Source organism: Prinia subflava, chromosome 15, assembly GCF_021018805.1.
Source record: "Prinia subflava isolate CZ2003 ecotype Zambia chromosome 15, Cam_Psub_1.2, whole genome shotgun sequence".
Taxonomy (NCBI): Eukaryota; Metazoa; Chordata; class Aves; order Passeriformes; family Cisticolidae; genus Prinia; species Prinia subflava.
The window spans coordinates 1,855,594-1,872,752 of NC_086261.1; the positions used below are offsets into that span (position 1 = coordinate 1,855,594).

At 47.4% G+C, this 17,159-nt stretch overlaps 1 protein-coding gene across 3 annotated transcripts; it reads right to left on the reverse strand.

The window, feature by feature from the left end:
* Nucleotides 1-119: 119 nt before the first annotated feature.
* Nucleotides 120-15,643, reverse strand: DIS3L (DIS3 like exosome 3'-5' exoribonuclease). Of its 3 annotated transcripts, none has more exons than XM_063412232.1 (17): nucleotides 15,425-15,643; nucleotides 12,274-12,427; nucleotides 11,393-11,521; nucleotides 10,690-10,825; nucleotides 9,776-9,952; nucleotides 8,794-8,872; nucleotides 7,779-7,958; nucleotides 7,066-7,235; nucleotides 6,572-6,733; nucleotides 5,629-5,876; nucleotides 4,774-4,866; nucleotides 3,698-4,231; nucleotides 2,816-2,970; nucleotides 2,567-2,733; nucleotides 2,097-2,242; nucleotides 704-878; nucleotides 120-632 (listed from the first exon to the last, which is right to left on the reverse strand). In XM_063412232.1, the coding sequence occupies exons 1-17, from the start codon at nucleotides 15,567-15,569 to the stop codon at nucleotides 327-329; spliced, it is 3,156 nt and encodes a 1,051-aa protein (XP_063268302.1). In that variant the 5' UTR covers nucleotides 15,570-15,643; the 3' UTR covers nucleotides 120-326. The 3 variants fall into 3 exon arrangements, with proteins under 3 accessions (XP_063268302.1, XP_063268303.1, XP_063268304.1); XM_063412233.1 differs by having other exon boundaries at nucleotides 15,388-15,643; XM_063412234.1 differs by lacking the exons at nucleotides 7,066-7,235; nucleotides 8,794-8,872; nucleotides 9,776-9,952; ... (2 more) ...; nucleotides 12,274-12,427; nucleotides 15,425-15,643 and having other exon boundaries at nucleotides 7,779-7,832.
* Nucleotides 15,644-17,159: the final 1,516 nt, after the last annotated feature.

A 17,159-nucleotide genomic window follows, 5' to 3' on the forward strand; every position in this document is an offset into this window, starting at 1 on the left:
AATTTGCTTTTTATATCCTTGTAGGGAAGATGTATTTAGGTTTTAAGAACTTACTTTATGGACAACGTGAGCAAGGTAATATTTTGAATGATTTTTAAAAGAATGCACAGTACAGTGTCTTTATGTTTAGTCTGAAATAGGAGCTTTATCAGGTATAAAATCTTTTCATAACTCCATACTCATAATCAGATAAAAATAATTCTTATTTAAAATAGACATTTAGCTTCTTATTGAAAGGACTCTTGACTATTTAAATAAACTGTTTTTTAAAAGATCCCCCAAGCACTTGTGAAGAGGAGTGGGCAGCCCCAGGAGCTGTGGCGGGTTCAAGTCCTGACGTCCTGGCTCACATCCAGCAGCGCCAGCTCGCGGATCTCCTCCAGCAGCTGGTACAGGCTGGGCCCCTTGGTCTGGCAGAACTCCCGGCTCTCCTCGTCCATCCCTTCCACCCTGGCTGTCTCCTGGGCACGCTGAGCCTCCTCTGCGCTCTGGCTGACCTCTCTCAGCAGCTCTGCCCTGGCGCCGTGGCTGCCCTGCGGCGCGGCCGCGGTGCCGGCGTGCGGCGCGTTCCGCACCATCTCCAGCCGGATGGTCTCAGCATGGCAGCGCGAGCTCTGCACCACGATCCTCACCTGCAAAACAACGCCCTGGTTAAACTGCTGAAGGTGCTGCTTCCCCTCCTCCCCTCACACGAGACACCCACCGTGATGTGATCGAAAAGGCTCAGAGTCAGCGAGTCTCCAGCAGCCGTGGTGGAGGTGATTTTATGCTGGGAGCGATGCAGGGAGCCAGGCTGCCACTGGCAGCTCCCAGCCCCTGGACAGGAGATGACCAAGCCCTCCTTGTTTTTCATGTAGGCTGCACCTTTGATTCCATACCTGCAAAAGAGCAGAGAGAAGCTGTTCCAGCCATTTTCAGCCTTTTCAGGTCTCTCAGTTTCAAAACCCACAGGGCTGGCTGGGATTGTAGAAAAGCAACAGGAGGCAGCAGCCTGATAATGCTGCCCCAGGAACCCTGGTAGGTGTTGTCACAGAAACCCAGAGGTGAAAACAGCACGGAGACAGGGACTGAAGTGTCCTGAGAGCAGTGAGGCAAAAGTGCAATAGTCAGTGATCCATTCATTATCTTAGTGCTGGGTGGGGCCGGGAATGGCTCAGCGATGGGAGAAGAGCAGCTTTACAGGTTTTTCCAGACAGACAGTGAGGAGACAGCTCTCCATTAATAAAAAGCTCCTTGAAGAGCAGCAGCTGCTTGCCCTGGGTTCTCTGTAAGGCAGCAGCCTCTTCTGCCTGGGGAGGTGATGCATTTATGGGGAGCCAGGTTTGATAAACTCCCTGCAAGCAAATCCCCTCTGGGTTTGGCTAGCACCCCAGAATGGCTTAAAATAATAGTGAGATGGCATCATTGGAGGTGTTGGGAAAGCAAAAACGTTTTCATTAAGAGGAAAACAACAAACCATGTAGAACAAAAGAGAGAAGCCGTGCAAGGAGAACCTTTGCACCTGTTACAACACCCCAAAAATGTACCAAAAGTCTTTGTGCATTAAGTATGTGCAGAGCGAGGTGGGATTCTTGGCATCCTGCCCAATAGCAACAGTAACAGGGTTTTGAGGTAGTTTCCAAGGTGTCTCTGTGCTGGCACAAGGCCAAATAAGGTATTGAAGTCTCTGTTTTTTTACCTTGTAAGTGAAACGAAGAGTGAAACCCAAATCCCTCCCTAAGATGGAGACTCCCCCAGGTGCGGTGTACCTCTGCATGGAGGCCGTGCCCTTGAGCACCCAGCCATGCCCTGAGCAGTGCCGGCCGTGCCCTCCGGCGCCGCAGTGGCCCCAGCCCCGGTGGCAGAGCCCAGCCCCGGTGCAGCCCAGCCCAGCCCTGTGGAGCTCAGCCCAGCCCAGCCCTGGTGGCACAGCCCAGCCCGGTGCAGCCCAGCCCGGCCCTGTGGAGCTCAGCCCAGCCCAGCCCCGGTGGCACAGCCCAGCCCAGCCCCGGTGGCAGAGTCCTGCCCCGGTGCAGCCCAGCCCAGCCCCGTGGAGCTCAGCCCAGCCCAGCCCCGGTGCAGCCCAGCCCAGCCTGGTGCAGCCCAGCCCGGCTCACCGCGGCACGAAGACCAGCACGCCGTTGGTGCGGATGGAGTAGATGACGCCGTCGGCCACGCAGCGCTCGTCGCTCTCGGCGCTCCTGTCTCGGAAGTACATGCACTGGAAGAGCTCTGTGGACTGCTTCTGAGCACGCTGGGCTGCCTGCGAGCACCACACACACACAGAAAAACCTATAAATATTCCAACAAGCAGCTCTGCCTTTGATTTCCACAGCTGCTTTTTCCCATTATTTACTCTTACCCGTGCCCAAGAAAAATGACATCTAAACCAAAATCCTACGTGCAGTACAAGTGAAGTATGAACACTTTTACTGCCACTCTCAGAAGAAAACTGATATTTAAAAAACCCCCCAAGCACTACAAATAAAGGTGAAGTGACACTCTTTACAAAAGCCCGTCAGGACTGGGACCCCACTCCCTGGAGCACCACACAAACAAATGGAGCCTCCCCCACGGACGGCCGTACCCGGTTCCTGTTATTGATGTGCCTGCACAGCTCCTCCAGGTCCTTGTTGCTGATGATGCTGTCCCTGCTGTCCCCCGTGGCCGCTGCCAGCAGCAGCCGGTGCACCACGATGTCAGCGTACCTCCTGATGGGCGAGGTGAAGTGCGTGTACCTCTCCAGGGCCAGCCCTGCCAGGAAAGGACAGATGAGCACTCCCAGCTCCACGTGTGCCCAGCAGAGCAGCAGCACGGGCAGAGGAGCGCTCAGTACCGTAGTGGTGGAACTGCTCCTCGGGACAGGAGCCCGTGGAGAAGTACAGGGCGTTGCACATGGCCTGCGTGGCCATGGAGCGCAGCAGCTTGTTCACCACGGGATCCGCGGGGTCGTTCGCCCTGTCCAGAGACTCGGCCAAAGCCTTGTTGGACCTGGCACAAATTCCAAAGAAAAGGACACTGTCCCTGGTTAGACTGGCTCACATCATAAAACCCACACAGAAGTTAATAGTTATTCATATAAAATGGCAAGCAGAGCAATATTGAAACTTTCAGTGCGGTTTAGTAACAGCTCTGCTCAAGGAAAATGTTTAGAAAAATCCCAGTTTTCACCCAGTTGTCTGCTGCAGCCTGGAGAACCAGGACTGGAGTGAACTCCACCCTGAGCAGTACAAAAGAGTGAGCTGGTCCAAACCTTTGTGTCCTGCACAAATGGGACAAGGTGACACCCGGGTCACAGAGGTTCTACTGACGCCCTTCACTATGGCCTTCTCATTCTATCTTGCCCAAGTAATTCTGAACTATTTTAAGTCATTTAAAATTACTACATTGCATTAGAATTCACCTAATTTAAGCCAGTGCTCTCTTACACAGGAAATACAGTGCAAACAAGGTCACTGCAGAGCTTGACCACTGCACAGTGGCTGAACAAATGTTTTGTCTGGGTGTGTCTACAATTATTCAGCCACTGCCACTTGCAGTACAGCCAGCAGAATCAGGCAGCTTCTCCTGGTCAGAACATCATCAGAAAGGTGCTGAGAAACTCTTTTTAAGAACTGCTGTGCAGTGTCTCTCAACACTGATACTCAGAGCTGGAATTGTTTAATGATAACATGGCCAGTTAATTGCTTAAGTTTAATTACAGAGTAATGAAAGGTACCGTGTGTCTATGGAGAAGCCTTTGGCACTGGCACACTCCCGCAGCTCAGCGAAGAACTCCTGGCGGGGCGGGGGGTGCTGCCGCAGCAGGGCTTGCTGGGGAAAACGCTCGGCAATCCTCTTGGCCACCCAGTGGTTGGCCAGGATCATGCACTCCGCCACGGTCTCGTGCACTTCCAGCGGCTGCTTGGGGATGAGGTCGTGGATGTTCCGTTTGTCATCCAGCTGCACCCGGACCTCGATCCCCTCCAGCTCCAGCGCGCCGCACCGGTCCCGCCTGGCTCGCATGTGTCGCGCGATGTCCGTGAGCTTGGAGATGGCCCAGACCAGCTCAGCCAGCTTCTCCTGCCTCGTGCCCTCATCCAGGCCTTGCAGTTCCAGGATATCCCCCAGGACAGTGGTGTCCCCATCCAGGAGGCCCTGGGCTGTCTCGTACTCCAGCTTGTAGGCAGAGCGGATCAGGGTCCTGGTGTACCGCACCCGCAGCGCCTCGTACGACTCCTTCTCCAGCTCCCACAAGACACTCACAGCGTACCTTAAAGACCAAAACCACAGTTCTGGAAAAGTTCTGGTGCACCTGAACTCCCAGTTCAAGCACATTCAACTCTTAGGAATCGATACATTTAATTCTGGTTGTGGAAGCATCTTTTTCTTCATGAAACCAGTGCTCAGCACTTGCCTCTCAGTCTGATGCATGACAACTGAAATGAGGACCAACACAGCAGTACTGTCAATCCATCTGCTGAAGCAGAGTACCCCTAAGATATAAGGTCTCCTTTAAGTTAAAGCAGAGCTACACTGTGAGGGTTATTTTTAATTTATTTGTCAAAAGTGTTTTATTTTTATTTTTTATTCTATTAGTCGTATGCATCCAAAACGAAGGTCTCTGTACCCTGAATATCCTCATGCCAGCCCTGCAGCATCCAACTGAGCCTGTAAATTGACATAAACTGGTCTGTAAAACTGACCCTGCCTGTGGTAGAACTGAAAGGTCATTTTTAAGGTACACAATTCTTTGCAGTAACAGTGCAGAGTGACTTGTGAAGGCGTCCCTGGGCAGAAGCACCCCAGGCTCACCTGTCCACGCCGCTGAGCAGGGAGCAGAGGTGGGCGCTGAGCACAGGGGGCAGCATGTCGTAGCGCCGGTCCGCCAGGTAATACGTGGTGGCCCTGCAACAAAACACTCCGAGTGCTCCTCCCCTGGGGCTGGGGGTGAGCACTGCCCCACAGCCTCATCTGCAAAGGTTATTCCCACTAAACACTCACAGGAACAATACCAAAGCCAAATTATTTAAACGGCTCTTTGTGCAGTACGACCCTGATTTTGCCTTGCTTGGTATTGCAGATGCCACTAAGGGCAGAAGCAGGGCTGGACAAAGTTTGCTCAGTGAAGAAGAGGTGATTTAATGGCTACATCAAACATCTGTGCTGCCCACACTTTATACTTCTTTGAATGTACAAAGAATACAGTTCATGAAGGGATTCAGCAGTTTAAGTTCAAAAGAGCAGCAATAAAAGAAAAAAGAGAATTAAATATTTGCACATTAAAAGACAAGACTGAATATTAAAACATAAGCCTGACAAATACCTCTGGAATTAAATTCATGTAAGACTAATTCCATTTTGTGGATGTTCATCTCCCTTGGAATGCAAACAAGTGGTTTTTAAAAACACTTTGAAGTCACAGATGTTAAATTAGACAATAAAGCAAAGAGAAGCGATCAGGGAAAAATAAACTTGTACACCTTTCTGGAAGATGTGTCCAAACAAAAGCAGAATGCCAGTAGTTACATAACAGTTTTGTTAGCTTTAAGAAGTCTTTAGTAAGACATGAAAGGTGAAATCACATTTCTTTCCTTCCAGAATTTCCTTAAGGCAGCACCACAAACTTCAGAGCTCCGTCAATTTTCCAATTTCCAGACAATTGCTCACCTTGCCCTGGCCTCTACGTCGGTGTAGGAGTTTGGTGGCACGAAGTGAGTGACGTCTGCAATGTGCACCCCCAGCTCCAGGTTCCCGCTGGGCAGGGCCCTGACAGAGAGAGCATCATCCACATCCTCACAGCCCCTGGGGTCGATGCTGAAGATCAGGTGGGTTTCTCGCAAGTCCAGGCGCTTCTCTGCCTCCTCTGGACTCACCTGCCATGGATTCTTTGGAGAACTCACTGGCATTTCCCTCATCTGGACAGAAATATTGTTGATGAACATAGATTTATGTATTTTGTACAGAAAGATGCCACCAAATTAAATCTAATTAGTTTTTCAAATTCTTCTTTTGTTTCATTTTCCAAGTCCATGACATATACTTTATGGAAAGTGGGGAAAAATTGAGAAGAATTCTACGTGTGTTAGTAACCAATGTGATTACTGTGCTGATAACTGCAGCTCTGACAAATATAACTACTACATATTGGCTTTTTAGTTTTCTTCTTTCAATTAACTGTAGGTATAATCAAAAGAGTTATCTATGAAAGCTGCTTCCTCTCCCAGTTGAAAATAAAGTATTTAAGACAATGATTTCAGTAGGATGAGGCCTTTAGGATCAGTAGAATAACCACATACTAAAGACAGAAGAATCTTAAAAGTCTAACTCAAGTTTGAATTAAGAGTTTGTAATCTTCTCCTCACAGCAAAAGGATTATCTTAAAATCACTCTTGACTTGAAAAGTATCCATAGTATCAATAGAATCACTGATCCAAGAGATTACAGAAAAAATAAAGTAAAATGAGAGTGAATTTTCAGCTTTCAAAATGGGCTTTCAAAAACCCACTGGCAACAAAGATGTTGAGCTGTAAGAAGGTCCCTCTCTCTGAGAATACAAAGAGAAACAAGACCCTGGAAATGAAAAGAGCGGATCTGATCCCAAGAGACAAACCTGGATTTCTGAGAAAGGGGCAGCACAAATGCTGTTCTCCACCAGGATGGCTGCAATCTCCCCCTCGAGGTCTCCAATCCTGCCCAGCACCCTCACAAAGTGCCCGTTGGGATACAGGGAGGTTGACTCCCAGGAATCGATGCGCACCACGACTCTGTACTCCTGCAGCAACACAGCTCTGTCACAACAGCTCTGTGCCCTGGAAAGGGCAATTTAAACCCCTCACACGCCTTTCGTTGAGCAGAAAAAACCCAAAGCAAGTGGTAATGGAAGTGCTCAGGGCAGCTGGGCTGTGGCCCAAATTCCCAACTCAAATGAGCTTTGTTACCTGAAGTTCTGACAGGAATTGAACACAGTCCTTCAAGGCAGAAATTGAACCCTCACAGACTTTAATAGTTTTACCATGTTTTTGTCAAGGAGAACATCATTAGAGCCCGTAACACCCACAGAGCTTTGTAGGAGCACAGAGCAGAGAAGCCCTTCAGTTAAATTACCTGTAATGCCTCAGCCTGCTGAGTGCTGATGCGGATTTTGGGAATTCGGTAATCCCAGGGTGTTACAAGGACCTTCTGAGCATTCCTGCCCTGGGACTGGCTCTCTTCCTTGGAGGGGAAGGTGACCACATAATCCCTCCAGTTCTTTTGGGTGATCCCAACTACTTTACCTTTAAACGAGGAGCATTGTGCATTAAAGAGTTAAACAGAACCAAGAAAGCAAAGATGTGGGAGGTGCAGGAGATTCATTTGTAAAATAAAGTGATGTGTCCCCAAATCTGTCACAACTGCCAACAACATATGGTGTGCAGACAATACAAGTGTGTCAGGAACTACTGTTGGCACAGGCAGATTTTAAAGAGCTTTTATTTACGTGGAGACTAACTCATTGTATAGATTTTAACTGATACACGACATAAATTGTTCACAGATTCCCACTGCTGCTGAAACGTGGCCAGTTCTAGTAATACAGAGAATTTTTAATGGCAAAGAGCAAAACAAAACATGATTTCCGTACAAAATGAGAATCAACCTCTTAATACTTTTAGCTCTGACCTTAACAAATTTTTAAGATGCAGCTACAGCTGCAGAGGAATAATTTCAAACAAGATTCTAAGTTCCCATGGTACCCAGGATGTCACACTGGGATATTTTTTCACCTTTTTTCTTTCCATAATTTATCAGCAGGGAGTGAAAAGGATGCTTGTCCTTACCTGTGGGCATAGGGTCACCTGTGGTGTCTGCAGGTGCTTTGTCCTCACTCTCATTTTCACAGAGGGCTACAGTCCTTCCCTTCCACTCATGCACGGGGAGCAACTCAACCACAACCACGTCCCCGTGGATTGCACGGTTCCGAGCCTTTGATCCATAAATAAGGATGTCACTTTGAAGTTCTGTGTTTAAAATAAAAAGAAACAGAACTATAATCTGCTAAAAAAAAAATCAAATCCCTCATTCTTGGCAGTATTCTGCTGAAATAACAGAAAAATCCTTTTCCAGTATGATTTCTTCCAAAAAGGACTACTGGCAAGTAATTCATATTGCAAGGAAATGAAAACCTTTTCCTCTTTTTTGTTTAAGGATCTATTAAGGAATTCTGTAAGTGAACTTTTGGATGAAAAGCAGCATAGGCTGGGATGAGTTCATGGTTCTTAGGCAGCAGCTTTAAAACCACACAGCATATTTAAATTGTGAAAGCCACTGCCACAGGATTCTGAGCAGGATTCAGAAGAAAACAAGCTTTTAAAAGATAATGAGTATATTGAGCACTGGTTGGACTGCAGGGTGTGTCACAGGAACACTTGACAGCAGTTCTTAGTGAGAGCTGGGTCAATGGACTGCTCCTTCAAAGGTGCTGACGGGTAACTCATGCCAGAGACACAATCCTGGATCACTCTGGATCAGCTTGGTCCAAAAGGCAATTTTCCAATTCTGTTCACAAAGAGCAGCTTCCCAATCCTGCCAACACCCCTGCAGACTCACTGCAGTCAGAGTGGTCCCCTGAGGTTAGGGCAAAGCACAGGGACAATCTGCACAGCATTTCCCTTCAGAGAGATGCAGGCAAACAGGGCAGGAGGCCACAATACGGCCAGAGGGGGTGAGACAGAGGAAGGAGTTCTCTCACAAGTTCCACCCTCTGGTTGATCTCCTCTTTTCTGGCCCATGAACACCACAGAGGCCCTGCAGGGTCTCAGCCTTTATCTTGTCTGATAACTGAACATTGCTCACCTGTGTCTTTGCTGCCAAGGCCCTGGAGCCGAACAAAAGCTTCCAGCTGTGCTCGGTGCTTATTGACACTCAGTGTACCCTGGAGAGACCAAAAACCAACAGCAGCATGAAACAGTCACCCTAAAAACAGACAGCTTTAAAGGATAAAACTGGGGGGCTACAATTATTGTTACATGAATTAGTTTTTATTGATACGCAGGGTATTTTGAACACAACTGTTCTTTCTACGGGGGGAATGCAGGGTGTAGAACTTTAGGAATTCACTTCTGGAAAAGAAAAGTAAATTCTTTTAAATTTATTTATTTATTTATAAGTTGGTAAATGATATTTTACTCCCACCACAGGCAGTGTAAGATTACCTTTGCTGCCTGCCTTAGCACAGAATCTGGAATTATTCCAACAAGAAAGAAAACCTTTGTCTTTCTGTTCGTATTTTACTCCTGCCTCTGCGGAAATTGCCAAGAAAGGAACAAATTACTGCCTCTAATTCTTTAAATTATTTTTAAAAGAAAGACACTTGACTACTAACAATCCATATTAAGGCCCTGAACAGCCATAAATCTGTAAATTAATTTCATTGACTGGGAGATCTCTGTGCAAATGAAGTTAGAACTGCTGCCTTTGTGCAGCACTATTTATATTTAAGAACGAGGTCTCACTGCTTCAAATAACACCTGATCTCTTGATTTACGGGTACATCACATAAAACCTGAAGAAAAATCCATAGCAAATTTCAAATCCTCAATAGCCAATTCCTACTTTAACTTCTCCAAGACAAAAAAAAAAGTAAAAAAAAATATTCACATGTCACAACATAGTGTTGGTGAAATATTCTGAGAATCCTAAGAATCCTAATCCCACCTTCTTGTTTTTTGTTTTCTTTCCCTCTTCCCACCACAGCCATGTTTCTTTCTCTAATCACTAATTCAGGGAACTGAAGGGACCAAGCACAAGTCTGCACTGTTCTCTATGTAACAAATACCTGCAGGTATCTCCCAGACTTGATCCCAGCCTCCAGGATTTCCACAGGTAAGTGCTCAGGATATTCCTTTCCGTGGTTCTCTTGGCTCTCACTCTCCCGCTCTCGCCGAGCCTGGACTATGGAGTCAAAGAGCTCGTGGGCAGCCTTCAGGTCAGGCCAGAAGTTATCCAAGTAATTCTGCATGCACAAATAGAAATTAACAGAAATGTGTTCTGAGGGCTCTGTTCTTTTGTAATGCATTTGGAAAGCCCATCACGGATAAGAGCTGGCTCACACTATACCCAAATAACACTTCAAGTGGTAATGATGAGTCTGCTCTAAAGCCCACAGATGTGGCCCAGGTTCAGCCTAATCCACTGCTAAATACAACAAAGGTCAATCAGTTTGGTGCAGTTTGTACTCAGCATCCTTCCACAGATAAACATAAACATCTCCTGAGCCCCCTGAATATCTGTGGTATCACAGATGGACAGCAGAATGAAGAATGAATGATCTTTTAAGACATCTCTGGATCCTCAGCAGTCCAGGCACAGTAACTGCCAGAACACTGCTGATGGATATTTAGGCTACAGCTGCTTATGGACTGCTTGCACTCCAGATTTAGGCAGATCACTGCTCATCAATGCCAAATTCCTTAAAAACAAGGAAAACAATAAAAAGGTCTCCTAAGAAAAATGACCTCTATCCTCAGAGCTGCTGTTTATATTTCCAGCTCTCTGCTTTGCTCATTGCCATTGGTTTCTCTGACTGTCCCATAAGTGACATATTTGCTTGCTTTGATAAATGGAGACATGAGTTCCCATCACAGTTTTCTTGAATGTAAGCTCTGACATGATTTGCAATACACTTTAATGTACTTGCTTCATCATTTTGATGCAGCATAAAGGAAACCTTTTATTTTTCTGGCGTGTTACCTTGAAGGAAATCACAAACACTCCTTCTGTTTCATTTCCGTACTGCCTGATAGCATCCTCATCTTCTGTTACCATAACAACTGGCATCTGACCCAGGCAGTGATTGTGATACCAGGCTGCTGCATTGTAAATATTCCTAGAAAAGCAAAGTTTGAAGTAAGATTCCTGGCATAGCTCATTTGCTACTTGCAAGATTTTGCTGGCTTCGTATAAACGAGATTTTGATTTAACACTCAGACTTTTGAGAGATACACCACGCTACAGAAACATTTTTCTGCAAAAATGCTCCTGTGCCATTCTTAAGCACCAAAAGAAGAGAGGAGAATACAGAACAGAATGTTTCCTTCCCAGTACACCACTTGTGCCCTGGCTGCAACACAACATGAAGCTCCTCTGAGAGAAAGCTTGAGAAAAGCAGGCTGGAGATGCTAAGACACTGATGCTACAGGCTGTGACTTTAAAGTGATCCAGCTTTTTCTGTAGCATTATTGCATTTAAATTTAGTACATTTTGTCCATTTCCCAAAGAAAACAATGCTGACACTTTTATAACCATAAAGCACAACGCAGACTCCCAGTGACTGTGACCTGCTGCAGAGCTCGGCAGAGCAAGAGCATGAACTGTCAGTACTGGTGCACGCTCACATTCCCAAACACAGATCCATGAAAGGTGTGCAGTGGGACACTGCAGAGCTCACACAAACCTGGTCTGCCACTTCTCCATGGATTCTCCCTTCTCCCTGGGCAGGTAGCAGTGCTGGTGGAACTCGTTAGCAAACACAGTACAGTCATGACGGGGATCCTTCAGGAGATTTCGTAACTTGTTGTACTGTCTGGAATGAAAAAAGATAAAGATATTCTTGTGCTTTCTTTTGATAATGCTATTTTAACTCCACGTGAAAATACAGCTGAGAAACTCCAGGAAAATTACTGTCATGCACAGAGAAATGCACTCATTAAATTACACCATTGATGATAAATCCTAAACCATCACCTGCAAACAAACTCTTTTAGGTTCCATCATGAACACTTCTGATTTTAAACATTCTTGTTTTCCAATGAGCCCCACAAAACATCCCAAGTGTTCAGGAACTTGTTTTGTTTGTCATGTTTGGGGCAAGGGTTGTTTCTTCAAAAGCATTTGTGCTTTAGAAATAGGGGAAGGCCCTGAGAGCAAATTTTACTCTGAAAAGCTATGGCAATGTCCAGGTTAATGACTGGTGAGATAAGTACCATACAATAATATTAATTGCTCTCCAAGGACAAGTGCTCAGGCATCAATACATTAAACCAAAACCTGTCCAGAATTCAGCTGTGGGCACATGATAGATCATTACTGCAAAGTCTAATTAATTCCTGTCACCAGCCACTTGATCAGTTAATAATGCTACAGGTTTCACATTGCTCCTATCAAATGAAAACTCTGCCAAGCACTGACATCCACAGATCACAAATGATCCCAGTCCTTCTCCTTCTACAAAACTGCATAAATACACCTGAAAGGCCTAAAAACAAATCATACATTTTACAAATCAATATTTTTACTTCAATCTAAACAAAAAATAAGTTCTCATGGGATAAATACCTGCGTCCTTTCTGATGTTGCACAGCCTGACAAGCTGTTTGCATGAAAATAATTCCTTTCAGCTCCGGAAATTCCAGAATCTCCAGGTACTCCTGAACCACCTTGCAGTCGGGGACAACATAGTGTGTGACATCATCTGACAACAATTTGCCATCTAGAAGAGAATTCAGAGTTTCAGGGCTCAAACTTCCAGTTGCAATATTGGTTTCTTGAAAGCATTTCCCAATGTGACAAAATTAGAGTTGTGTCTCCTCAAATGGGTACATTTCTTTTTCTAATGAACAAAATTATGGATATTATGGTATAATCCTGTGGTACAGTCCATAAATTTGTGACAAAAATTCTGCAGCCACTGATGCCAAAATTTAGTGCAAATTCTATTGAAAGGAGTGAAAGAAATCCACTTTCATTATGAAAACGCTGTAACTTAAAAAAGCAAAGGTTACAGTTCTTTCTTCTCTGCTTCCATATGAAAAAGGGACTATACATCTGGCACAGGAAATCTTTTCATGGAATTTCCAAAGGCTGTAGAATTATGAGCAGTTCCTTTACCCAGCTCCCACAGCTCTCTCTGTTCAAACAGACCATTTACAGCAGGCTCTTTACAAAAAAGAGCATAGGCAAGATTACACATAGAGAAAACCACTACTACTGCAAAGAAAAGATGTTTTTAAAACTAAACTATTCACCATCAGTGTTGATTTTCTTTATAGAGACTCTATCCCTTAGGAATATGCCACCAAAATATCACACACAACACATCACAGACGACATCTTAAAATGTACCTCAAAATTAAACAGTTTAATTGCTTTTGGTATTTCAAAGATTACCCAAAAGCTTTCAGATGAGAGGGGATCTCCACTGCATTTTCTCTTAATACCTATTTATTATAAATACTGAACTGCTGAACTCACCACAGTGCAGGCACATTATAAAGTATACAAATATTGACAAGTCGGGTTATTTCCATGTATTTCTTAGAAGCTGCCACGGGACAATCTTTGAGCTGTGACCACAAGACGTGTGAATCCAGCCAGCACAACTGTGCACACAGCAACGTGGCCTCATCTCACACTGCAGGCTTCTAATGGATGATGGCAGCACGCATGCAAGAAAGCTAATATTTATTAATAATTCAGAAGAGCATTAGAAGTGAAACGGCACTGGAAGATTTATGAGCTCTGCCCATAGGAAGCTGTCCTTGCCTAGCCCATACATCCAGAGCAGAGTGACTCCAGGCAGGCACGGCTCACCCTTACAGGCTCCTGCTGATGGGATTTTTGCAGGCAGTCTCTCACAGGGCATGAAATGGATTTGCTCAGCTCACTGTGTAGAGTGAGGAAGGAAAGCAAATATTTCCTTCACATCTGGGTTACCTTGAATAATCACATAGGGATGTATTCTGACAGTCACCTGTAGCACAATTTACATTAAAGTACAAAAGAGGGGGAGTTAGGCACAGCAGGAGAGGTTAGATTTTTTCTGATATGTGCCTTTAATTAATCCTTGAGGAATTCATAACCAAATTTTAGGTAGCAGTAACTATCACTAGTCCTGATCTCCTAGATAGCAGTAACACACTATAATAATCTAAGTAATACACCTTCTGCCCTCGATTGCAACTTAAATCAAAAGTGAAAACACCTATGCCAACCATAGTTCCAAAGGAAAAAAAAAGTCACCATTCTCAACCTTTTCTTTCAGGCAAGTCATTTGGTCGATTTAAACAGGTTGGATATTATGTTTTTTATTTGCCAGTCCGTTTTCCTGCATCAAATAAATTGTGCTATTGAACAACAACAACAACAAACCCAACTGAAATATCAACCACAGCTCTGGTGATGATCTATGATGCACGTAACAGCACCACAGTACGTAAAAACAAAACAAATGCAGACATCAGAGCCTGGCAGCCTTCCCGTGCCTGAAATGCCCTGATATAACACAGGCAATTACATTTAATTACTGAACAGAAATAGCTGCTGATGTAGACTTACAATGGCTTCAAGATAATGGCTTGGCCCCATTGTAATACTTAACAGGTATGTACAGAATTTAACTCATGCTATAAACTATCACCCTGCAGAAATTAAAGCGTTTTAAAGGACCTTTTAAAACAAGAGAAGTGTAAAAACGGAACAATCCTTTAGCCTTTTATCACTGCCAGTAAACTGTTCACAGTTAAACCCTCTAACAATCAACTCCTCGGTTCTTTCCGCTCTTAACGCCTCGTTGATTTCTGAAGGATCTTGCTTTAAAGGAAAAACTATTGCTACAGCCGTGATTTGCTCACCACGGTCCGGACACCCCAGGACGGGGATCATCCTTTCCTCTTCAGAGATAACACCAGCCCGGGGATCATCCTCTGTCCTCGGGGATCCCCCCAGCTCAGGGATCACCCTCTGTCCTCAGGGATCATCCTCTGTCCTCGGGGATCCCCCACAGTCCTCAGGGATCACCCTCTGTCCTCAGGGATCACCCTCTGTCCTCGGGGATCCCCCCCAGCTCAGGGATCATCCTCTGTCCTCAGGGATCACCCTCTGTCCTCGGGGATCCCCCACAGTCCTCAGGGATCACCCTCTGTCCTCAGGGATCACCCTCTGTCCTCGGGGATTCCCCACAGTCCTCAGGGATCACCCTCTGTCCTCGGGGATCTCCCTCAGTTCAGGGATCCCCCTCTGTCCTCAGGGATCCCTCCCAGCTCAGAGATCCTCCCCAGCCCAGGGATCACCCTCTGTCCTCAGGAATCACCCCTAGCTCACCCTCTGTCCTCCGAGATCCTCCCCACCTCAGGGATCCCCCCAGCCCGGGGATCACCCTCTGTCCTCGGGGATCCCCCTCAGTTCAGGGATCCCCCTCTGTCCTCAGGGATCCCCCCAGCCGAGGGATCACCCTCAGTCCTCAGGAATCACCCCCAGCTCAAGGATCACCCCCAGCCCAGGGATCACTCTCTGTCCTCAGAGATCCTGCCCACCTCAGGGACCCCCCCAGCCCGGGGATCACTCTCTGTCCTCAGGGATCACTTTGCCCCCAGCTCTGTCCCCGCCACCCCAGGGAGGCCGCCCGCCGCCCCAGCCCGGCCCGCGGGCGATCCCGGCTGTGTCAGTGCTCACCCCCGGCTCCCCCCGGGCCCTCCCGGCGGAGCCTCACCGCGGGCGCAGGCGGCGCGGCACTGGGCGCTGCGGCACAGGGCGCTGCGGCACGGCACGTCGGGGCGCAGGTAATGCTCCCGCACCACCCGCACGGCGCGGCCCTGCTGCCCCCGCAGCTGCAGCACCTTCTCCGTGCGGAGCATCGGGGCGGCGGGCACCGGCCGGGAATGGCGGGCACCGGCGGGGACCGGCGGCCCCGAGGCCGCGACAGCCGCGGCGCCTGCGCGGGGCGGGGCGCGGGGTCACGGCGCGGGGAACGGCCTCAACCGAGGGGCGGGGAGAGAGCGGGCGGGAACGAGCTGAGGGAACCGGGCGGGAACGAGCTGAGGGAACCGGGTGGGAACGGGCTGAAGGAACCAGGCGGGAACGGGCTGAGGGAACCAGGCGGGAACGGGCTGAGGGAACCGGGCGGGATTGGGGAACCGGGCGGGAAGGAGCTGAGGGAACTGGGCGGGATTAGGGAACTGGGCGGGAACGAGCTGAGGGAACCGGACGGGGACGAGCTGAGGGAGCCCGAGCGGGATGAGGGAACCGGGCCGGCCTGACGAGACCGGGCGGGAACGAGCTGAGGGGACAGCGGTGCGTTGAGGGGACGCGAGCTGAGGGACGAGTGAGAGCGAGCTGAGGGCACTGGAACTGGAGCAGAGGGAGAGCAGGAACGAGCTGAGGGCACTGGAACTGGAGCAGAGGGAGAGCAGGAACGAGCTGAGGGCACTGGAACTGGAGCAGAGGGAGAGCAGGAACGAGCTGAGGGACAGCAGGAATGAGCTGAGGGGACCGCGGCGGGCTGAGGGGACAAGGTGAGGGAAGCGGCCGGCTGAGGGAACCAGGGCTGCCCTGAGGGCGATATCGAGCTGAGGGGAGCCCGACCAGTGCAAGCCGTGAGAGAGCCCGGGCTTGTGTGGCTGGACGAGCACAGAGGATTCCCTTCAAGAGAGGGATGCAGTTGTGTGAACCTCCATGGTCTTTCACGGCAACTTCCAGAAGTTCCAGGCCCGTTCTTCACCCCTGATTTTGTGTGATCACATGCCAGAACCCTCCGGGAGATGGGGATCAATGCCAACTAATTTTACAGTAATCACCGATATTGTCCTTCACATTTACAGAGGGGAAGATAAAGGCACTGACAGATGAAGTCTTGTCCAAGATGAAACAGAAAAGCAGTGGAAGGTCAGGAGTCCAAAGCAGTGTCTCTGGGTCTGAGTCACTGCTCTGTGTCTGTAATGCTGCAGGTGTGGAATTTTGGGGATGATTGTTTTGACTCTTAGAAAAGTATTCATACTTTCCTCAAATAATAATTGCCTACACCATAACTTCACTTGAACATAAATACATGGTGAGAGTTGTGTAGTGTTTGTCCTTAGGAGGAAAAAAAACCACTGGGAAAGAGCCAAGGCAGTATGTCACTGTATGTTCCTGTTTATTCTACTTCTTATTTTTCACATGTTTTATAAAATGTGTATCTCCAGTGACTAATACTTCTAAGTAACCAATTTGTGCCAGTAAATGGAAGCACCATCTGTAAGAAGCTGATTTGCAGAAGCCAAGTTCTCAAACATCTGAGGAGGAGGAGGTGTTATAACTTAGTGAGAGACGACCAAAGTGTAGACTTGGGTTTGGGAGTCAGGATGATTTCAGATGTATTATGTAAGCAGGATGTGAAAGGAAAATGGAAATGGAGAGCAAAATGATGGAGCTCTTGTTCAGCAGGAACAAAAATGAAGTAACCCATG